This window comes from Alosa sapidissima, chromosome 16 (genome assembly GCF_018492685.1).
Source record: "Alosa sapidissima isolate fAloSap1 chromosome 16, fAloSap1.pri, whole genome shotgun sequence".
Classification (NCBI taxonomy): Eukaryota; Metazoa; Chordata; class Actinopteri; order Clupeiformes; family Clupeidae; genus Alosa; species Alosa sapidissima.
This window is the reverse complement of record NC_055972.1, coordinates 23,486,233-23,508,999: the sequence shown is the minus strand read 5'-3', so window position 1 is coordinate 23,508,999 and position 22,767 is coordinate 23,486,233. Positions and strand designations below refer to the sequence as shown.

Here is a 22,767-nt window from a genome sequence, read left to right as displayed (position 1 = left end):
TTCCGATTGTTTAGGTGCAAATACCGAGTGATGCATTGATTAAAACTGCCTTTAAATAGCCTAATTTAAACCTTGGTGACATGACCCAAATCAGTTGCTTATTTAAATGATGTCTGACCAAAACTGGCCTAGAAACCAAGGCTACATGTCGTTCTACTAGTATATCAGTATCTTTAATATATTTATATCTTAGAGCACCTCAATTGCATTGCGTTTAAGTGTGCTATATAAATAAACATGACTTGACTTTTATATAACAGGGGTTAATGTCAAAATCCCACCAAAAAATCCTTGGATAAATATGGTAGACACTGATAAACACAAAAGATATACACCCAGAACTGCCTGGTGGTAAGTCAAACCCCTATCACGTCCAAACCTAGAGCTAATAAAGGTACAAGTAATTTGAGAATATATCATCAATGCTAAAGCGAAAATTATAATTAAGTAGCAAATTGTGTTTTTATACTACTCATTTGATGTGGTGCCATAAGCCATGAAATTACTTATTGTCATTGTAATTTTTTTGTCATGTCTTCATTATGTTCTTAGGATTTTCTATGGTGCCCACAATTATGATATTATTCATGCAAGAAGTAGCCTGTTGCATGTAGTCTGGACAAAACTTTTATATTCTTTGATATGGATATATTGATGAACTGTTTGGCTCTTCCTTGTACCCAGTTCAGCTGATTTCATTTTAAAAGTTTCTGCCGAGGGGTTAACTATTCTCTTCAGGAGGCCTTGTCGACTGATAAGCTGGAATTTCAAGGTTTTCGAGAGGAACATTTTCTTCACCTCAAGGTTTTGAAACATGCCTTCTTTGCACCATGCAATTGCACGTTTGAAGTTGCATTCCAGAATAATCCAAATGTAATACAAATGTGAGTTAGAGTACAAGTACATCTGTACAAGTACAAGAAACTGACCTACGTCTGCACTGATTCATTTACTTGACCTCTTTGGGTATTTTCTGATACAAATGAAGAAATACGGACCTTAACTGGTTGTTTTGTAGGAATGAGACGTGCCCTAATTAAAGTATCAAGATGCATCAAAAGCAGGAGAACCTAATGCACATTGTGTTTACCTGAAAGTGTCTTATTTAATGGAAAGCACACACAAGATCTTTGGGGACCATTCATTAATAATAATGTATCCAAATCGAATCAGATGTACTTGTGTTGGACAAAGTGTTATGTGATAGAAAACATCATTCAAACACTGGGATATTGTTTCACTCTTTGCTATTGACTCAACCGGAACCAACACGGGCAAGCACTCAATTCTGCATTATTGCATTACTTTCTTGGAGAAGACATGTGAATATATGTGTTAGAGCACTTGATGCAAAACCCTGCCGCGGTAAACTTGCACTCAGGCAATTCAAAGTCGGTGTCTGGCCAAGGCTGCAGCCTAGGACAGACATCTGCTTGGCCTTGCCTAGGATGCATTTTCTTTTTGGTGCAGGTGGCCCCTTAAACACCTCCACACAGAGTGTAGGAGTGAACTGGACACATGTGCCTTAGATATGACACCTTAATATCATCAAAGCAAATATCATGTAAATACAGCAGCAATGTATTTTATTTTATTTTATTTCAATTATAGCTCAGTATTGACATTTGCGGTCAATAACTGGCTGAAATGAAAATGAATACTTTAAAAGGCAAATGCTAAAACTTAGAAATAAATATTGTGGGAAAAGCAAGATATTACTCCTCACATATAATTGGGAAACAATATCATATTTACACCCTGGAAATTCAAGTCATGAATTGTGTAAACATTTGGCGGTAATGATAATGATAAATACAAATCGAATGGCAAGAAAGTACCTGTAATGACTTCCCAGGGAAAGGGCTTATGATCTGACAAGGCAAACTTCATACATCTCAATGTCTCAGGGTAAACAGTATACATACAAAGCCATCATTGTTGTCAAAACACAAGTGTAAGTGTAGGCTGGCCTGCAGTGCAAAAGGTGTATGCAGCAACACATACATAATTCTCATAGCTGAATAGGACATTCCCAACAGTGTAAAAGACATTTTCTTTTAGTTTCCAAGTTCATTTTAATAGGTGTTTGAGTTGGTCCTGGAGATTTCTTGAGTTTTCCACACTGTCAGCAACACAAAAAGAGATTTTTCGTCACAGAATGTTTGGGCTTTGAATCGAAGGTGATGGTACAATACCATAATCATATGATGTAAAAGGGAATTTATTATGACTTACTTTTTCTGAATGGCCTCCTGTCTGAAGGGTAACATAAATAAATTAGACAACTACACAAGGAGGTTAAAATCACTCATCTCCTATCTACAGCATGCTCAAGCTATTTTCAGTTGAGTTAACATAATTCTATGCATTCTTACAAAAAACAAAGGCACTTACTGGTACTGTAGGTGAGTGGTTATGATGGACATCTTTCTAAGACTCTGTACATATCGACATAAAATACATTATGATCAACGAACATGACAGACATGTGCCCTACTTTACTCATTTTAGACAAATAATCCAGTTATATGTCATTCATGTATTTACCCGTTTGCCATTGAAAACTGTACTCAGGTGCGTACAAATAATCCAGTTATATGTCATTCATCTATGATGCCTTAGATTACGAATTATGAAGAATTATGGTAATGCTGAGGTTACTTACATCTTCCGAATGCAGAATTGCATCCTCTTGAATGACCATATTTCTAGCCGCTTGGCTGAGAAGCTGAAATTGATTTTTTACACTGAGATAGGGATATATTTTGGTGACACTTTTATGCTACATTTTATAATGAATAATACTATAAAAACAATGTCAACAAATACAGTAAAATTACGGGTTTATGCAAACTAGATAACGTTAGTTAGAGACATTATTTGCTAACAGAGAAGTAACTTTAACATTACACCTCTCTTTCTGTCCACGAGTTAACATGGTGTAAATATATATCGAACCACTCGTTTTACAACAGTGTGACATTTTGACAGTTTGTAAATATGTTTTCACTGAAAAACACGCCTAGTAATTAAATAGCAAGTAACCCTTTCCCTAGCTAGCTAGCTAGCAAGCCAGCCAGTCAGCTACTAACCAAAACACAGCCTTGACAGCGCCTATTTCCAGAACATATATCAATTTCGTTCCCGTATTTCTAAATCACCTCTTGACTGCGTGATCCCTTCAAAACCTGACGAGTGAGGGCGATAACATCTCCACTGCAAGACCCTACTTTATCCGATAAAAGGCCTTTAACGGATTGACCAAAGCGGGGTTGAGAATCTGAGGACGCCATGACTGATCTACAGCTACGGCGTAGCAAGAAGGACAAACGAACATCATTGACAGGCAAAAGTCACAGTGGAAATAGCACAACCTGTAGAATAAAAACTGTCTAATGAGTAATTGTAGTTCTTTATTTTAACGTCCACTCTATAGCTATTCCTATTATAACCCAACAATAATAAATAACTAGAAATGGAAATAAAAAAATATGTTAAGGACATTGAGGCTTTACACTTATTTAAATGATTTAGCTTCCTGAACCAGCTCAGGCCCATCTACATTTGTTGCAGTTGACTTGCAGTTGTGTCACATGCAGATAGCTAAAATGGTTAAAATATTTGGGGTCAAGGGGATGACATTGAGGAGCATGGATAAAAACCCTTTGCCACCACCTACACTCTCAGTCTGGCGGCGACCATGCAGAGCAGAGCCCCTGGCAGTAGTGGAAGCTGAAGTCAACATTCAACATCTACCATATAAAAACAAACAAACTTACAAACAGCTCCACTGAAAACTGACATGATGGCTTGGCTCATTTGCACTTTTTTGTTTCCGGCATTTGTGGTGATTCTATATTTTCTGAAGAGGAGATTTGGCGCATCCCAAAACCAGAGTCCTCCAGCTCTGCCTTCCCTTCCCATCATTGGGAGCCTCCTCAGCTTGAAGACTGATCGACCACCACACATCTTCTTCCAGGAGCTGCAGAAGAAGTATGGGGATACATACTCTTTCATGATGGGCTCACACAATGTCATCATAGTCAACAACCACCAACATGCAAAAGAGGTCCTCATGAGGAAAGGAAAAACATTTGCTGGAAGACCACGGACTGTGAGTATATGAAGGATTGTGATTGAAAGATAGTGTTATTTGATAGAACTGACAGAACACAAGTGCCTTTTTGTTTATAATAAACAGTTAATGTCTCTTTAAGGTCACTACAGACATCTTAACACGCGATGGCAAAGACATAGCCTTTGCAGACTACAGTCCCACTTGGAAGTTTCATCGCAAGATGGTGCATGGGGCTCTCTGCATGTTTGGAGAGGGGACTGCTTCGATTGAGAAAATCAGTGAGTGATCAGAAATGCACTTAAGATATCGAAAGCATCCATCAAAGCCTACATCTGTACTGATTTCTATCTTTGTACCTCCTTTCCCCCTGCCTTCTTCTGTCTTTCCTCACATGCTTTATCTCTCTACCATTCTGTCTTCAGTCTGCAGGGAGGCCGATTCCATGTGTAAGACTATGGGCGAGATGCAGAGCTTGGCTGTGGACTTGGCTCCGGAGCTGACCCGCGCGGTCACTAACGTGGTCTGTTCCCTGTGCTTCAGCTCCTCTTACAAGCGGGGAGACCAAGAGTTTGAGGCCATGCTTGAGTACAGTCAGGGAATAGTGGACACAGTTGCCAAAGACAGCCTGGTGGATATATTTCCATGGCTACAGGTAAACTTCCACATGTGGTAATTAAGTTACAGGAATGATCACTCCTTTTTTTGTGATCAACTTTTTTATCAGCACCATTTATACCATTCAGACATGTAAAATAAGAGTCTGCAACATACATCAGACAGATATTATCAAATGGCGAAGAATGATCATTTCTTGAATTCGAAATGTCACTATACATCAACAATGTTTTTCTTTTTGAAAGATTTTCCCAAACAAAGACCTGAAAATCCTCAGGGACTGTGTGTCTATCAGAGACAAGCTGCTTCAGAAGAAATATGAGGAACATAAGGTACACAAGACAGTATCTTGAGGGCAAGACTGTTTGGATAGCCTTGTCTGTTTAGTTATGGAGGCTGATGTAATTTTGGTGCAATCACATTATTCTTTGTGTGGCCTTTCAGAGCCAAGTGCAATGACGGCATCTTTGACTAACTGGTTAAAACCATCTTTGTCGCCCCCTGCAGACCAACTACAGTGATAACATCCAGGGGGATTTGCTAGATGCCTTGCTGCGGGCCAAGCGCAGCGCGGAGAACAACAACACAAGCACCCAGGATGTGGGCCTGACCGATGACCACGTCCTCATGACCGTTGGCGATATTTTTGGGGCAGGGGTGGAGACAACCACGACTGTTCTGAAATGGACAATCGCATATCTAATACATCATCCACAGGTAGGGAGGAACTGGTATTCAAGTCTGACAGGTCAACAGAAATGGTTCTGACTGTGTATTAAATTAATTTAGATAAAGATAATAATAACAATAATAATAATAATAATAATGAAACTCCATTAATATACCATAACCACTATTGGACTTAACTATTTAATTGAACCTTTGACCTTAAATCCATTATTATTATGTCCAGTGTTGAACTGGAAACAAGAACTTACGAGTGAAATGACCAGTTTTTTGATGCTACTGCTTGTGTTCAGGTGCAGACCAAGATTCAGGCCGAACTGGACAGAAAGATTGGAAGGGACCGGCACCCTCAGCTCAGTGACCGGGGCAACCTCCCCTACCTGGAGGCCACCATCAGAGAGGTGCTCCGCATCCGGCCCGTCTCCCCCCTACTCATTCCCCACGTAGCCACAACTGATGCCAGGTACACGCACCCTCTCCACCTCCCTTTAATGACAAAGGAAGTCTGACCAACATCCTTTTTGCAGTTACGACTAAATTAAATGAGGTAACTGGGACAGCACTGAATGTGTGTGATTTCTTGCCATCTCAGTTTTACTATTCTGTAAGCACCACATAGACATTTATATTCCTACATGGAGGTGACTGGTTTTTGTAAAATGTAGGTGATTAACACAGTATGATAGTGTATAATTTAGCAAATATCAGTTACACATGGCCATTTATGAGGAAGAGAGAATGTTTTCTTGGCCTGAGGTGATTCCTAATGTGTGATTTCCTGTCCTTTCCAGTATTGGGGATTACAATGTTAAAAGAGGAACTCGAGTCATTGTCAACCTCTGGTCTCTGCACCACGACCAAAAAGAATGGAAAAACCCAGACCTCTTTGACCCTGGTGAGAACAGACACAGTAAAAACAAACACAAATGCGCTCCTACAAAACAACAAAATCCATAAAAGGGTATCATGCTTCAAATATTGAGATAGGCTAAACAAAGTGCCATCTTGTGACCTCTCTCTCACTCACCCCACCCCACCCCACCCCCTGTGCTTCGCCTCAGGCCGGTTCCTGGACAAGGAGGGCGGCGGTCTGTGCTGTCCGTCAGCCAGCTACCTGCCGTTTGGCGCCGGGGTGCGGGTGTGCCTGGGGGAGGCCCTGGCCAAGATGGAGCTCTTCCTCTTCCTGTCGTGGATCCTGCAGCGCTTCAGCCTGGAGGTGCCTGCCGGACACCCGCTGCCTTCGCTAGAGGGCAAATTCGGCGTGGTCCTGCAGCCACAGAAATACAACGTCCTCGCACGCCTCAGGGAGGGCTGGGAGAAAGGCCAAGCCCTCTCCACGGAGTAGAGCTGCCGGCCAGATTAAGATGGCCAAGTCAAAAAAGAGGGGGGAAAAAGAAAAAAAAAAATCCTTCACATTATTGCGTTCCCATAGAGCTGATTTTTAAAATACTGTAGTCTCATTCTGTGCTGAACATGTTTTGTCATGCTTTGTCTTGATCTGTGCATGTTGCTGATACTAGTGTCTTGTTTTATAAGTAATATAATAAATGACATTAAAAGCAAAGACCTTGGTATAACCTGCCGTTTTCTTCAGGGAAACATGCTAGTAAGAATGTGTTTCATTGCTGACTGTCAAGAGTCTCACCTGCATGTAAGGAGGAGAAAGTGTGACTTCATACAGGTCCAACCAGTCATTCAGGCACATATACAATCATTTCTGCAATGTCAATAAAACAAGATACAGGTGGGTTTTTTTTACTTTACAAATGTTCTTTATTTACACGTAATAGTCTTTAGTATTCACTCATTTGGCTGACTTAAACCAAGACAGAAAAGGCTATGGTTTCTAAAACAGATATAGTACCTGGACTCATATGGAAAGCTATGGCTCCCGCTGCCTTTATGTCATATCAGACATCGCAAACAAACCCACTATGTTGCTTAAGAAGTTGCAGTTAAAACAGTGCAATGACACCTTATTCAGGCAAAAGAAACAATAGAAAACAAACAAAACATTTTTATAAGAGTCCATTTGACTTCTTTCCAAAACATTCTTATTTGGTCGCAAGACATGAAAGCTGATGAGGATATCTAGTAACAACTGGGAAGAGCACCGTGGATTGGACAGCTGGCTTGTTTATTCATTCATTCACTCACCATAACTGTATGACAGAAAATTCCATTAGGGTTAAAACCCGAAAGCAAAGATGGAAAAAAAGCTGTTAGTCAAACCCCCCCCCCCCCCCCCCCCCCCCTGAGGTGGCTAGCCAACATGTGTTTATAAATCTTATGCAGGGTAGATTGTTTGTAGAACCAGTGTGTCAGCCCCAAGAACCTGAGGAACTACACTGTCTGAGGGCTATTATTTTCCTTAGAGGGTTGGCCTCTGTTTGCATGCAGGCACCCCAGCTAGCACTATCTTCAGGGCTGATGGCCAATCAGTGGCCTCTGAACTGTGGCGGATCTAAATGTCCTCTGTAACGGCCTGCCACTCAGGTACTCCACATGACTGCTCAGATACACAATCCCCACAGAGAAGTAGAGTCCATTTGGACAGGGGAGACAGTCTATAGCCAACAAGCCAATGTATTGAAACTCACACACACACACATCCAAAGATTTCCTTGTTCGACCGACCACACACACATTTCTTCGTCCACCGGCAGACACAACACACACACGCACAAATACAAACACAAATATATATTCTTCCCACAGTGATTTTACTGTGGTATCTTAGTCTAGTCTACCAATAATACCAAAATCAGCCAACTACAGGAGCTCCATGCTGTAAACTGTAGACACAGTTTTCAATGCCCAACATACCACAATATGTCTGCATGCTCTAGATCTGATAGGAGATTAAGAAAGAAATCTACTGATAAGACTACCCAGAGAACTACACAATCTACCGCTTGTGACTGCTAGTGGTATTAACATTCCCTTATAGTGCTATCACATTAAATCCTTCCACTCTAAGACCAAATAGTACACCATCAGCTGGACAAGCCACATTTTAAGGACACAAATAGCTGTTCCAAACTTTTTTGAAGGGCTTGTCTATCAAAAACTACTACAACCCGTCAGACCAGACACCCTAGAACAGGACAAAACCGAGACGGTTAAAAAATGCATTTAATCTCTTTCATACTGGCCTTGGCTTTGACTCGCTGTCTTGAGGCTCCCACACATTTGATAAGGCAACTGATGGGAACGATACAATGACGGCGACAACCAAAACCAAAATAAAAAGGCACCATATTAGTTAAGTGTGCTTTCTGAAGTCATAACATGCTAATGCAAGGTTCTACGACTTTCGCAGCACAGAAAGACTTAACAAGACTGCGAATAGGGGAAAGATCCTATTCGTTTTCTTTAACAGCTAAACAAGATGTGATGTGTGATTACAGTAGGCGACATGGGTAGGCACTGCTTATGAGAGGGGCACAACTCCAGTCAGCCACCTTTGGGTTAAACTGTCCATCAAACGGACGCTGAGCGAAAAGTCTGACTGAAGACCATACACACGCACACAGACAGACACACACACACAGGAAACATGTGCTTGAATGTTAGTCCGACTCAATCAATCATGACATTCACTTATGTTCCACAAAGTTCAGTGGCTTTCATTTTCAATCTTGAATTTTGAGGCCTTAAATGCTTCTGTAGAAAGGCATGACAACAAACTTGTCATGTCAGGAGAGACAAACCAGGTCTTCACGCGTTTCAGGTTTTTGACCTTTTCCTGTTGTGATTTGACTTAAAGGAGTTTCCCTTTTTTACAGTTCTTCCGTATTCATTTGCCAGGTTTGTGCTCATTTTTGCCCCTTTCTCAGATTGACATAACCTGCGATAAGGGTTGGGCTCTGCAAAACAAAACATACTGCTGTGCACATATGCTTGAGAGCATTTGAGAGCTGTTCATGGAAATTCTAAATTCATGAGACTACACAAAACAATTAAGGGCTCTTGTACCTCTGAATTAGACACAAATACATCTATGAGCTTCTTACAGTGTGACATAGGCTATACAAACACCGCTAAATGTACCAATACAATATGATTCCCCTAAGCACTATATACCTCTTACTGAGGAGGTAGGGATGTCTGTTAGGATACAGGCTACTATTGAATGTGGCTACACAGGGTACTGTAAGTCTTAACTAATAAAGTTTGCCCTAAAGTCCCACTGGACAGCACATACAGGACTGGGCAGAGAGGCTGAGGCAATGCAGCCCTCTTTTGATATTTGCTTGCATTGCGTAATCCTGTCCCACACATGGGGACGAGGTGTTCTAATGACCAGCTACTAAAGCTGACGAACCATGCTGCTGACCGGGAGCCCAGTTCTCTCCAGGGTTCTTCTCTGGACACACACAGACAGACAGACAGACACAGGCGGAACATGGTCCCCTCCACTATCCCACAAGGCACAGGTCTAGTCTTTCACTGACTATGGTACATACACGCACACTCACATCAGCACTGGTGGGTAGGGGGGGGGGGGGGGATGCCAATCAGTTCAGCAGAGGCAATTATTCGCCGGTTTCTCCCGCAACTCCATGACTTCACAAAACAGAAATTCACTAACATACCACTCACTCACACATACACACTCACAGACACATACTATGAAAGTACAGTGGGGGAGTAAAGGGATGTCGCCCAGACGGAGAGAGAGACTCCGGGTCTCGGCTAGCGCCGCTAACGGTAAGTGCTCAGCTCTGGCTCTCCGTGCTGCCCTGGCCGTGGGAGCCGTCCTGTTCGTTGATGGTGTGCAAGAGCAGACAGACGGGGGATCGTGGCAGCGACGCCTGGCTGACCCCCTGCTCCGGCTGCTGCTGATGAGGATGACGATGGTGTTGGTGAGGAGGAGGAGGATGATGATGATGATGATGATTATGATTATGATGATGGACCTGTTCCAGGCCGTCGGAGTGTCCAAGCTCCTCGTCCGCTGGCCCCATGGGGTCCTGGCGCTGCCCGTGGTGGACCACGCCACCAGGAGGGTGGCAACTGTCGCAGAAATCGCGTGGGTGTAGAGCTTCCTCTTCCTCCTCTGCGTCTATCAGTCTCTCTAGCTCCTTCATGTGCTCTTCATCATCATTGTCATCGTCCTCCTCCTCGTCCTCCTCCACGCCTCGGCTGCACACGCACACCTCGATGCCCGAATCGCCCGTGAAGCGCCGGTGGCGCCCAGGTGTGCGGTCCTTGTCGTCGAGGGGCGAGGGGCAGCCCAAGGGCTCGCCGCCCGGCTCCTTGCAACAGTCTCTGGCCTTGCTGCCCCGCGCCGGAGGGGCCTCCCCAGCCAGTAGCGACACCTGCGGCGAAGGATGCTGCTGCCGGCCCTCGGACAAGGGGGCCCCCGGGAGCGCCTTGCCGTCGTCCACCACCCCGCGGGGGCCAGAGAGGCTGGACACGGGCAGGTGGAGCTGTTGCTGCTGCTCGGGGCTGGGTGTGGAGGTGGCCGATGGAGCCCCAGGCCCCGAGAGGCTGACTGGGCCCTGAGGACAGTGGGATTCAGGTTGGTCAGTTTGTGTGGGGCTGCCGCCCACCTCCGTCACCACCGTTTGGGCCGGACTGTAGGGGGGTGGGGGTGTCGGTGGCCTGTTGACCACCTCTTCATATGCAGGCAGCAGGTAACTGGGTAGGAACCCTGGAAAAACACAGAGGAGAAATATGAGAGGGATATAAGAAGGTGATGAAACAAAGGGGACACGTTTTGAGCCATGCTGCCACTCCAGGCAATGTTTCTGGCACATGTTGTGTTTCGTTCATGTACTTTCATGCAACCATTGACACTAGCCAATAACTTTTTTATCTGGTGACCTTTAATCGTGAGTGGGGACATTTTCACAAGCATGCATATCAGAGTATTACAAACTGGTCATGTGTTTGCCTGGCAAAGCACAATAAGTTGCCCCTAGAAAGAAAGAAAGAAAGAAAGAAAGAAAGAAAGGGTGTGTGGAGCCTTACTGAGGTAAAAGGGCAGTGATGTGTAGTTGTGGGCCTCGCGGTAGGCGATGAGGTTGATTTCGTGCTGCCGCTGCTGCTGCTGGAGCCGGTGTTTGGTGCGGCGGTGGTGACACACACAGCAGCAGATGAGGATGATGATGATGGTCCACACCAACCAGAACCCTGAGGAGGAGCGCAAAATGTCACGGCAACCAGTCACAACAACAAAACTCTCCATCAATCAACCTCCCCATGTTGGCAGAAATGGAAATGGGGGGGGGGGGGGGGCTATGTGCCCCTGGGCATTTGTACCCTTTCCCCTCCATCCAGGCTTTTTTGGGCAGTGTATCATTTTTGTAGAACAAAGACATACTAATAAAAGTAAAAGAGTGCCTGCTAAATGTTGTGGTGACACTGTTTGAGGACCACTGTGTGAGGGGATGAAAATACAATGCTGTCTTCAGTGAGTAGCTTCCACTGATCAAATCTAGGCTACATCAGAGGTTGACAATCTAATCTGCAGTGAGACTCCGTGTCAGTGAGAAAAGGTTAATTCAGTTAATCAGTCATCTGAGGCCAGAGAAAAGTTAGAGATGACGGAACACAATTAAGTGTTCAGGGTTGGAATGCACACCTGCTGCCAACACAATGGCCCTTCGTGGATAATTCACCCACCAGTGCCAAAATCTCTTCATCAACAAGACCCTGAAATCTCAACCTGAGCGTTGGGACTAGTACACGCGACAGGCACGGCTGCAAAACACTACACATAAACTCAGACTGAAAAAGAGTCATTCATCTCCAGCAAGCAGAATTACTGGGCATGTCCTACTGCTCACCTTAATGCTTGAGCATTTGGCGCATGTTTGAATGAGACGTTGATGCATTATTTTTCCGCACTTAGCAGTGGCACTGGGGAGGTGTGCTTGAGAGTGTGCAGGGAGCCCACAAGGTCACAAGGTCACCTCTATACGAGTACCCAAATGAGCTTACCTTGGACAGACACTTAACCTTTTCTGACTATCTACAAATATGCTCACGATTAAACGCCCATCAAAAGTTACATCAGTCATGCAACTGCTTTTTTTATGCACTATCCTAATTACCGGTATACAGTTTTGTGAAAAGAAAATTGTGTTACACAACTTGACGCTTTACAAGCTGGTTACCCTTTACAGGCAGGCAGCACATGTCCAGGCAGTAGAATACGGACTCCATCTGGGGGGATGGGCTGGGGTGGGGGTGAGAGGCTGGGGGCCTTTTATTGGCCTTTGGGCTGCATGGAACCCTCAGGACGCCTGTGAGGGTCTGCATGCTAAATATACCTAATTACTTTTGATTAATTGATGTGGAATAAGTCTAAATCGGTCTGGAATGCCCTCTCTAGGCAGCTGCATGAGGCTACATGGGCCTGGCTGGCGCTTATCAGGGTCCTCAATTAGCCCTGTGTGGACAGTCCTGCACCAAGGACACATTCCACTGGCAAAGTGGTTGGCATTTTTGCACTGGGAGGGGTTGTTGGAAAGCGCAGCTGACTGGGCCTAAGCCAAACAGCGGGTTCAGCGTGGCGTGGAAAGGCTTCTGCTCCACCCAAACAGACCCATCTAGCTGCTTGGAGGAGGGGGGGGGGCAACGAGTGGCAATTTCCTCGTCTGTTTCAATTCCAGACGCTCAGGCACGCTCGGACAAACAGCAGCACGCACGGGGGGGACCGAGCGCCCAGCGGGTCATGGAAAACAGCTGTGGAGAGGTCGGACCATCAAGTGAGAACGAAGCGGGATGGCGAAACTTCATCCTTAGATAATGCCGTAGCGTAGCCAACCTTGGAGGGAAGAAGAAAGCAACACACCAGTGAAACGAGATGCAGAAATAAAGAAAAGAAGCCAAACAGGAAGTGAGAGAGAGGGGGAGAGAGAGAGAGAGAGAGAGAGAGAGAGAGAGAGAGAGAGAGAGAGAGGAGGGAAAGGTTTGCCTTCCCAAATGAAGAAACCCAAGACAGCTGTTTACAGGAGCGGAGGTGATCGGGTTACGCTGGCAGCGGTGTCTGTCTGTGGGGTGTTATGCGCTGGCCCGATGTGAAAAGGGGCCGCGAGAGCAGAGGCCTTGACTCAGCAGCTAACGTGCCACAGCGCAGGCCAGCCGCCCTGAGAGCTGGGCTCGCCCTGGGCCCGGGCCCACGTTATTAAAATAGACAGAGCGCCCGGAGAGAGCGGATGTAACCCGAGCACAACGTCTCCGTCAGGAGGGAGCACCAGCACAACTTTCCCAACAAGACGCTTGTTTTGTCCAGGGCATGTTTCCCACCCTGGGGTGACCGGTCGCTGACCATCTTCAGGACAGCAAATGGAAAATGTCAGCAGAATCCAAACGTCTAGTGAAATATCAGAACTTAGCCTGCTTAGTTTGCTCTTTGGTCTAAACCTGATATGGAATAGAAGTGCTAGGCAGATAATATAAAAATGATGACATTTAAGACATAATTACTGTGACCTCATCCACCATTGTGTAATAATATTTTCATGATTCACAACAATAACATTGATAATATATTGCTAAATGTGATAATAATTATATAAACAGATGTCTTACATTTAAGTAGGACGACTATCGTGGCTGGCCAAGATCTGACGTGTTACCTAACTCCCCTTCAGTGGGACCCAGAAAAAGCAGCAGAGCCTGCTTTATGTAAGCGCTCAGGTTCTCATGGTGTTAAACCAGAGGGGAAGAAAACAAAGCAGAACACGGAGGTGTTTTCATCTCCCACTACAGGGGTGTGGAGGCACTCAAAGGCAGGAGACAGAGAGAGAGAGAGAGAGAGAACCAGAAAAACACTTTTCATCCCACCCTAGAACCATCCAATGAGAAGGCAGGGCTTTGGGGATGTATGCAATGTCGGTCCAATGGGAGAGCAAGGTCTTCCCTCCTGTTAAGAGGTGTTCTAAGCAAACCAGATGTGTTTTTCACTTGTCAGAGCATCCAGTATGAAATACAGCTACACTGTTATCTTCTCATGTGCACCTGACCTGACCATGGATTTGATGAGATGCAACACAGACTAAACACACCAAGACAGTGTTGGCGTCAACTGCCTTGTTTAAATATAGAGTTGTCACTGCTCACTATGGTGTGACTGAACTGACATCACAGCATGACATCAGCAAAAACGTGCGCAAATTTGTTGATAACCAGTTAATAGCTTTAACCTTTATGCAACATAATCATCGTGGGTGGGAGGGTTAGAATGGAGGTTCTAGAATGGTTCTTAAAGGATGAGAGCCAGTGATGTCACTAGACAGCTTTACAGCAGACAAACTTGTTTAGTAGATTAAATCAAATATAAACACAACTGCACGGATTCCACAAACAATCAAAAACAACATGCTTTATACAACCACTTAGTAAGAGTGTACTGTAGAAAAGGACATTTTCACATTGGCTTGCCACTTTTAATGTGTGGAAATGCACTGTCGCTGAGATTTTGGTTGAGAAAAGGTGACAACTAAACCAGAAAGAAAGGAATGCAGCCAACAATTATGTGGGGGGTGGCATCCACGCAATCTCTCTACCCGTCTCTGTCTTTCTGACATCTCTCCTGGTGGTGATATTTTTAACGTGCGTTACATAACAGCATATGCATGTAGCCTAGATGATACTATGTCAACCCATAAGGTCCAACGCGATCAGCTGGGCATTTAGTCAAGCTCCTTTTCTGTGCTGCAGTGGAGTTGTGGGATAGGGGTGGTTAAAAAGAGCCTCATCCCAAACATGCTCTCTGTGTTTTCACTACAAGCTGGCCTGGCGCACAGAGACTGGAGACTGGACGTGAGGGTGGAGAGGGCAGGTGGAGGGAAGGCTGTACTACTTACACCACAGCTCGTAGTAATGGCTGCAACACTGGGACTCGCAGCAGTAGCCCGATTCACAGACGTAGCTCTGGTTCTTTGGCCCGTGGCATAACAGCTTGCTCTGTAACACACAAACACACAACATTGGTGTATTGCTTTCAGTAATGATGAACCACAGCTGTATTTGTGCACTACACACAACACTTGCCACCGGCAGAAACATAAAGATGACAGTTTGAAGATGAAGAGAAACACCAAAAAAAACAAAACTATGAAACCCCAGGATTTCAAAGAGGTCCACTTATTAATAAGTATCTGACAGGAAAACCAAAACAATATAACATGTCCACCCAAAAGATACCCTATTACCTGTCTAATCCAGATTAAAAAAGCCATGATGGTCAACCAATCCAAATGAACGAGCACAAATGTTGTCGCTCTCGGTCTTTCTCTCTTTCAGGTGCGAGGGGGGGGGGGATCTCAAGCAGACACCGCAAAAAGCATCACGGCTAGCAGGAGAGAGACACAGTGTCCAGAGCTGTGCTGTGGAATCCCCCAGTGATAGCCATGAGTGGCATGGCACAGTCAGTGATCAGGAGTGTTTGTGTCTGTGAAATGGTCCAACGGGTGGCTGGGGGTCTGGATTTAAACACAGCTCAGCCCCCCCCCCCCCCCCCCCCCCACCCCCACTTCTCTCTCACACACACACACACACACACACACACACAGTTTTAAGAGCCGCATGGTGCAGTGCCAGGGAATGCGGTTAAACAGCCCAACGTTCCATAGGCAAGAGCTGGACCCAGCCTACCTCTCTCTATTACACACATACCCAGGCCCTCGACTGGTATGCATGCACTGGACACAACTTGACCGACAATTGGTAGGGTAAATGTTTACAGCATGAAGTACTCACAGCGGACTGTTCTGAGGGGGCCAGGACACCGCATGATTGTTCTGTCTAGTGCCCACTCGAGATGAAACTGCAATAGCGTTGCCTTGAGGTGTAGCCATTACAAACGACACAGGGAGTAGCCCACTGAAATCATGAAATATTGATTTTGTGGAAAGAATTTGATGTCTCCGTTATGTTTTAATATAGTTATTTTCATTAGGCTATTGATTGAATTGACATTGTCGTTTATTATTGCTTTTCTCATTAATGTAGTACTACCAACTTTTAAATTGTTTACTTTTAAATGTAACTATTGTATTGTTGTTATTTGTATGCCGCTTTGGACAAAAGCGTGTGCTAAATACCAATACCATAGCCATTCAGGTCAAATAACAAGTTCCTAATGAAAAGATGGGTTGGTCTCTCAAAAAGAGCTCCATGAACAAAACTAGGTGCAGCTAGGGGTGTAAAAGTACAGGTATTCGTACCGAACCGTTTAGGTACAGGTTTAGGTCTAAGTCTAGGCAGTCTTTAACAGTAATCAGCAGTAGGCATCTTTGCTGGTGGACCATGTTTTAAATTTAGGTTCCGACACAAACATATTAAGTAGTGCACCATATGTCAGTTTAATCAATAAAACGTCAAAAAAACATGACACCTTGTCAAATTGCTATTCCTGTTGCACATCAGCAATATTGTCAGTGAATATTGGGTTAGCGTACAGGCTTACTGTACCGAAAATGAACCGAACAGTGTCTTCAAAACAGAGGTACACACCGTTACACCCCTAAGTGCAGCCTAATGTGGAAATCCTTAACAAATTAGCTTAATTATTATTACTCTTATTGTATTACTAGTATTGTTACTGATCACAAATAATTGGGCATGCAACCACTCAAGTACAAATCATCTGTTCATTGTGACTAATCCTCTGGGACCATGCACTAAACTTCTCCTAAGTGACTTGCAATATCTCTTGGAGTATTTCTCCAGGACACATATTACCAACAAAACAAACACTTCATGTGGCTTTGTAAGCACAACCCACTCATTTAAACTACAAGCACAGAGCTCCGACCTACTTCCTCCTAGGCTCAAAATAAGAAAGAGGAGAATGGAAATTCTCGTCCTATGGAAACGAGTTTGGCCAGCCATCAGCCACTTACAGCACAGAGCCTGTGTTTATGTAAGAGCGCACCAATGAATAAACGCCTTTTTCTCCTTCTTTTTTTTTAAAGAACAGCCTACACGAAAGAAGAATAGGGCCACACAACAACCAAATCAGCGTGTGATTTGAATTCGTTTTCCATGGTGCAAGAATCAGTAACAGTAACCTACTTTGGAAAAACTATTCAAATGCAGTGGCCTAGATACACAGAGGCAAAGGAAAATACACACTTTCAAAACAGATCCACTGCAGTGCTGGCTAAATTCTAGACACCTAAAGCGCTTCATTCTTTTCATCTAGGCTATTTAACTGTGAATCACAAAATAACCTACATTCCAGCCTAGGGCTACACAATTAAAAGATTTTTAATCGAGACGAATTCCAACTAATGCAATTAATCGTGCCACTCACAACTCTGTGCCAATGGTTAATCTTGTAATTTTATCTATGATTTTTATATTCATGACATCCTCCTTGTGTGACAGAAAGTGAAGCTCACAGAAGTGCTGTGCTTTGCATGCACTAGGTATGCTCACCAATCAGAAGTGGCCCAACCTAAAGCAAAATTTGGAATACTAAACTGGAGCTTTTCTTAAAAAAAAAATATATAAATAAATAAATAAATAAAAATCAGACTATATTGCAAATCACAAAATCTGTCAAAAGTAGGTATTTTCTCCAAATCGTGCATCCCTAGCCTTAAATCTAATCCCATCGGCTATCCATGTAGGCCAATGCCAAGTGATGTTCACTTAACAAATACATACGATCTGACGGTTACAAATTACAGCTGATGTACAGACACACTGGACAAACTGATTTAAGTGAGAAATGCATTCATTCATTTCATTTAAACACAAACACACAGTACAGCTGTTACTCATTACAACAGTAATGGGCAGTGGCACGGATGTTAGACCCTTCACTTTAATTGGGCCAACTCTTTGTTATGTTATACAGATGCCTTTATCAAAAGCACCTTGATGTGCTGGGAAAGTAAGTGTACATTGTATCACTGAACCCTCCGACCTTGACGATGGCAGTGGCAGTGTGGTGCCAGGAAAAGGGAACCGTCTACTGGATAGATAGATAGATACTTTATTGAAATTCAAGATTCAAGGATAGGGAGAAGCAATGTAAACCTAATTTCTTACAGGAACCGTCTACATGAGCCTCCATCACACACTGAGTGGCAGGGTTTCTGCTGGTTTCAACTAGTCAAATTTAAGACTTAGCCTAAATGAAGTACGAAAAAGAAAGTCCTAGAATTACTTTCAAAGTAGAATCCTAGTAGAATCCTAGTCAGATTCAGCGTACTAATACCTGGATTCTTAAGAAAGAACAACACACAGAACCAACTACGGAAGAAGCGGTAAATGAACGCTCATTTAGGCCTAAGAATAACCTAGTATGCAATACTAGTATGGACATATTTAAGACTTTTGAAGACCCTGTGGAAACCAAACTGGTGACAAATTGTCTATCATGTTATACATGAGATTCAGAATGTATCTGTTTTCAATCTTTAATCTCCAACTTTTCCCCAGTACACATTGACAGACCAAACTGGTCCTATAGTTTCTAGCCAGAGAGAAAGGAATCAGCAACACGGATGTGATAGGCTCCTTTCTGTGGGGATCGTGATAGACAATATGAAGTGGGCTATAGACCAACGTTCCCGAAACAATGAAAATACACTGTTGATGAGAGTTCCCGATACACTCCATGAAAATACAAAACATAGACCCTTTCAACAATAAAAACAAAAACAATGCTTGAACGTTCTATCTGGTTCCCAATCTACTTCCTCTGCTTTAAGATAACATATGGAATGTTAAAACGGAAGCCTATGATGCTATGATGCTGATAATGGAACTCTCTTGAAAGGGTCTATAGTATGTTAAACATACAGTACATTATGGCAGAGAGCAAAACTAATAAACAAAGTTATTGCCTCAAGCCTTGACTTATTAACAATATAAAAGAGCACATTTAACTTAAAGCAACACCAAAGAACTTTTCCTCTGTCGCATGCACTATTTCTTCATCCAGAACCAGCTTTGCAAATAACAATGTCCACAGACAAGGTAGAATATGTTGCATGAATTTATGAAAGTACGATGTATTGCGACATCAGATGCAAGTCAAATTTGAAGTTTCTCATGTCTCATTCCATCGAACTACAGAACCGCTACCCGATCCGGCAAACTTACATAGTGCGGTTATAGCCGATACAGGGCTGCGAAGCGAATGCAGAAAGTGCCGTTCACCCTGTTACGAGTTGATGAACCACTGAAACGATTTTGGAAACATTATTTTAAGGTACAAAAAACTCTTTGGTGTTGCTTTAATCTACTAACAGGATAATATAACCATAATGTATACGCCATGTCTCCCAACTCCTGAGGAAAAGAAAATACTGTACAACAACTACATACAGTCACTGAGACTGTAAGCCCCAGCTGAGTCCTTGAGTGGTGACTAATCAGGTGTGCAGATGTGGTGGTATCAGTACTGATAACCCCAGCACTGTTTCTGGTTACAGCCGTTTATGATTACTATAAACAGTCAAACAGGCAGTCCTAAAGGCTGGCTATGTTGTTTTTTGGTCTGTCAGTGTTGGAACACCTATTCAAAAATAAGTGAGACATATGTGTCTTTGCATTTTAATCCTCAAGACCACTCAAGCAGACGACTTTGGCCCTTGAGGCTATATCTGAAACAGTGTAAAACCCAGTAAGCCATCATAAACACTCATAACACCAAATGAGATTATTTCTAGCAATAAACTCTAGCCTGTTTCACAACAGTCTAATATGACTGTGAGGTAAGCTTACTGTTGGTCTACTCTGATGTGTGGTCAATGTACCAAGGGGTAGCCTAATGTGTGATGATGAGGAAACAGTTTATTTTATAGCAAACAAACATGAGACAATCTACACCCAACAAGTATCCTTTCTCTTCTCAACGCTAACTGAGCCTGTTGACAAGAGCTGTAGGATAATTAAACATAACTGGGGATCCAGGTGCATCACTTTATCTGTCAAGTTCACATTCCTGTCTAGCTTATGTAAGAAAAGTCAACAATTTAACAACCATTCTCTTTCTTTAACGATTCTGCACTGTGTATACGTGATATAATGGTGACCTTATAACTAGCCTTCAGTCCATAATAAACGTTTCGACGTTTTTCATTCAGACTTGACTTTCTGTAGCATGATTTAGTCAATGAGATCAAGTTGGGCCTATTGTCGTACAGTGCGTACGGTGAAGGACAATTCAATGAAGGAGAATCATGTAACCAAACTCTAGAATCTCACAGAGGGGGCTTTTATCAAGCTAACGTTACACTGACGTTAACGATACCTAACGTTAACTATGTTAGCGATATAACGTTAACCGGTATGGCTTGCAGGACTAAGGGCCTTTAAGCTCTTTTAGCTGAAGTTGCCAACACGTTGTTTGGAGAGGTCGGCAATAAAGAGAACAGTTTGCAGCGCATATCCTTAAAATAGTATGAACGCTAAGTTAATGCTTTTCATTATCACACAGCTAGTAGCTAATACACAAATAGCTAATGTGAGCCATTTCTTGTGCGTTAATGTTAGCAAGTGCCCCTTCGTATCCAGCAAACAGTAGTGAAGTTTAGCTAAGCTAGCTAGCCAGCTAAGTTATCTTTAGTTCCACTTTACAGCAGTTTGTCAGGATAATACATTTCAGACAACGTTAACACAAAATGTAAACAACTAGCTTCACTGTGCCTTGCCTGTCCTTAGACCGATGAGTAGTTGTAGCCGGAGAAAATAAGAGAAGCGACTTTGTCTTCATTAGTAAACAACAACAAAGTAGGCAGGCTATCATCATCATTAGCTATCACAACTTAGGTTACCTCTGTGATTGTTCCTTGTGTTGTCGCCGAGTGGACTGGTCCAGCGAAGTTCAAAAGAAACAATCCCATTTTGAGCAAAGTCTAATTGGCTTTCCAAATGCCAAACTTTGTTTTCACTATCGGCACATGAACATGTACCTCACTACATAGTAATGCTCATAAATCCTTCGTTCTTTCTTCAACTCTAGCTACAACTCCGAAAGTTAGCATAGATCCCGCCTCCTACCACTGTAATTGGATAGTTCAAGGGGATACTTCCTGGTGTCGGCATTAATCTGCGCGCCTATTGGATATTTTGCCTATCAATTAAAAAACGACCCAGCTGTCATTGTTTAAAGGTGTGACTTCAAGAAATAGATTTGGGTGCTGTGAAGTCAGGTGACGCTATTGAAATAGCAATTTTTGTTATCACAAAATGAACAGCAGATTAACAGGCCAGCCATTGCCACTAATGGTTTTGGGAAACACACACCAGGTTTGTCACTGAACCACTAGGCTACTTGGAAAACCCCACTGGTCTCTCGCCAATACAAACCAACACGTATGGCCTTATTTTATTACCTGTGTGGGCTTAACTTCAAAGTGAGGTATAGGCCTACATATGTTAATGCACAACATATTACAGGCTATGCCCTCAAGAATGTAGACCTACTGTAGGCTACATTGACTGGTCAAAAAAGTTGCACACTGATTTTTTTATCGAACCACCTTTAGCTTTGATTACAGCTCCCAACCTATGCAACATCACATTTGTTTTTACCCAGAGTTCCCATTAATTGAGATCTTATATGGATGGCAGGACTTCCAATGGGTTTGGGTCTAATACGTTTAATGGCAGGACTCTTTGAAGTTCTTTTAAAGTTGATTGTATGCCCATCCCACCTCACTGAGGCCAGGTGCACGACAAAAAAGTCTTATCAAGGAAAGAAGAGTAGTTGTCCTCACACTGCAATCTCCCAGAATAACTAAATTTATTGAGTTAAAAACATGCACCAGGGGCCGTTATACCTGGTGTGTTATGCTTTTAACTCAATAAATTTAGTTCTTCTGGGAGATTGCAGTGTGCGGACAAGGACTCTTTGAAGGTGGAACTCTTTGTGTGGAAAATGATTAATCCTGAACCCTGAACCACTTTTCCGTCACTTTTACCAGTTCAATTCTATCAGATGGGTTTACATCAGGGGTCTCCAACAAGTAGCAGTAGCTCCCCACCTGTTACTAAATTTCTCTCCAAAAGGTTTGAGGAAGATGTTCATAAATCTGATAACCCAGTCACTTGGGAAACATGTTAAAAATTCTATGAAATCAAATTCAGTCTACAAAGAGAGAAGGTAAATGAGTTCTCGGCCAGGTCCATTTTGTCAAAGAAGCTCTAGAGGAAAAAAGGTGGGAGACCCCTTGGTTTACATGGACACTTTTTGTCTGATTAGAATTGGAATGATGGCTCAGTCGGATAAACACCTTGATTGGAATAAAACTGCCAATCCGAAAATAATAATCAGATTGAAAGGGGTGGTGTGTTCCGTTCTTACTCAAATTAAAGCCATACGGTCAATCGGGTTGCCTGTAGCTCCTCAAGGAAAAGCGAAGCAGATCCGATCAAAGATTCTCCAAGTACACATCTGCACAGTC

The 22,767-nt window shown here is 43.3% G+C and overlaps 3 protein-coding genes across 4 annotated transcripts; 1 reads left to right on the top strand and 2 right to left on the bottom strand.

The window, feature by feature from the left end:
* Nucleotides 1–1,580: 1,580 nt before the first annotated feature.
* Nucleotides 1,581–3,385, bottom strand: borcs7 (BLOC-1 related complex subunit 7). The gene is made up of 5 exons (XM_042065101.1): nt 3,162–3,385; nt 2,666–2,728; nt 2,395–2,438; nt 2,236–2,256; nt 1,581–2,122 (listed from the first exon to the last, which is right to left on the bottom strand). Exons 1-5 carry the CDS (start codon nt 3,291–3,293, stop codon nt 2,071–2,073), a joined length of 312 nt encoding a protein of 103 aa, XP_041921035.1. The 5' UTR covers nt 3,294–3,385; the 3' UTR covers nt 1,581–2,070.
* Nucleotides 3,386–3,668: 283 nt separating this feature from the next.
* On the top strand, nt 3,669–6,944 carry LOC121684920 (steroid 17-alpha-hydroxylase/17,20 lyase). Its single transcript, XM_042065074.1, has 8 exons — nt 3,669–4,114; nt 4,218–4,356; nt 4,501–4,730; nt 4,939–5,025; nt 5,201–5,410; nt 5,674–5,843; nt 6,172–6,275; nt 6,442–6,944. Exons 1-8 carry the CDS (start codon nt 3,803–3,805, stop codon nt 6,723–6,725), a joined length of 1,536 nt encoding a protein of 511 aa, XP_041921008.1. The 5' UTR covers nt 3,669–3,802; the 3' UTR covers nt 6,726–6,944.
* A 1,592-nt stretch (nt 6,945–8,536) lies between these two features.
* On the bottom strand, nt 8,537–21,348 carry wbp1la (WW domain binding protein 1-like a). 2 transcript variants are annotated; one of them, XM_042065078.1, is made up of 4 exons: nt 21,136–21,348; nt 15,205–15,304; nt 11,360–11,521; nt 8,537–11,039 (listed from the first exon to the last, which is right to left on the bottom strand). In XM_042065078.1, the coding sequence occupies exons 1-4, from the start codon at nt 21,202–21,204 to the stop codon at nt 10,102–10,104; spliced, it is 1,269 nt and encodes a 422-aa protein (XP_041921012.1). In that variant the 5' UTR covers nt 21,205–21,348; the 3' UTR covers nt 8,537–10,101. The 2 variants fall into 2 exon arrangements, with proteins under 2 accessions (XP_041921012.1, XP_041921014.1); XM_042065080.1 differs by lacking the exon at nt 21,136–21,348 and adding an exon at nt 15,553–15,802.
* Nucleotides 21,349–22,767: the final 1,419 nt, after the last annotated feature.

What these genes read in the sequence shown, in the direction of transcription:
- borcs7 (XM_042065101.1), bottom strand. Translation starts at nt 3,293, where the DNA reads ATGGCGTCCTCAGATTCTCAACCCCGCTTTGGTCAATCCGTTAAAGGC. An exon ending in CAATTCTGCATTCGGAAGAT is followed by an intron (nt 2,439 to 2,665) that starts GTAAGTAACCTC and finishes CGATATGTACAG; the next exon opens with AGTCTTAGAAAGATGTCCAT. An exon ending in CAGGAGGCCATTCAGAAAAA is followed by an intron (nt 2,123 to 2,235) that starts GTAAGTCATAAT and finishes TGTTGCTGACAG; the next exon opens with TGTGGAAAACTCAAGAAATC.
- LOC121684920 (XM_042065074.1), top strand. Translation starts at nt 3,803, where the DNA reads ATGATGGCTTGGCTCATTTGCACTTTTTTGTTTCCGGCATTTGTGGTG. An exon ending in GTAGCCACAACTGATGCCAG is followed by an intron (nt 5,844 to 6,171) that starts GTACACGCACCC and finishes TGTCCTTTCCAG; the next exon opens with TATTGGGGATTACAATGTTA. An exon ending in CCCAGACCTCTTTGACCCTG is followed by an intron (nt 6,276 to 6,441) that starts GTGAGAACAGAC and finishes GCTTCGCCTCAG; the next exon opens with GCCGGTTCCTGGACAAGGAG.
- wbp1la (XM_042065078.1), bottom strand. Translation starts at nt 21,204, where the DNA reads ATGGGATTGTTTCTTTTGAACTTCGCTGGACCAGTCCACTCGGCGACA. An exon ending in CACAAGGAACAATCACAGAG is followed by an intron (nt 15,305 to 21,135) that starts GTAACCTAAGTT and finishes TGTGTGTTACAG; the next exon opens with AGCAAGCTGTTATGCCACGG. An exon ending in CCATTACTACGAGCTGTGGT is followed by an intron (nt 11,522 to 15,204) that starts GTAAGTAGTACA and finishes GCTCCTCCTCAG; the next exon opens with GGTTCTGGTTGGTGTGGACC.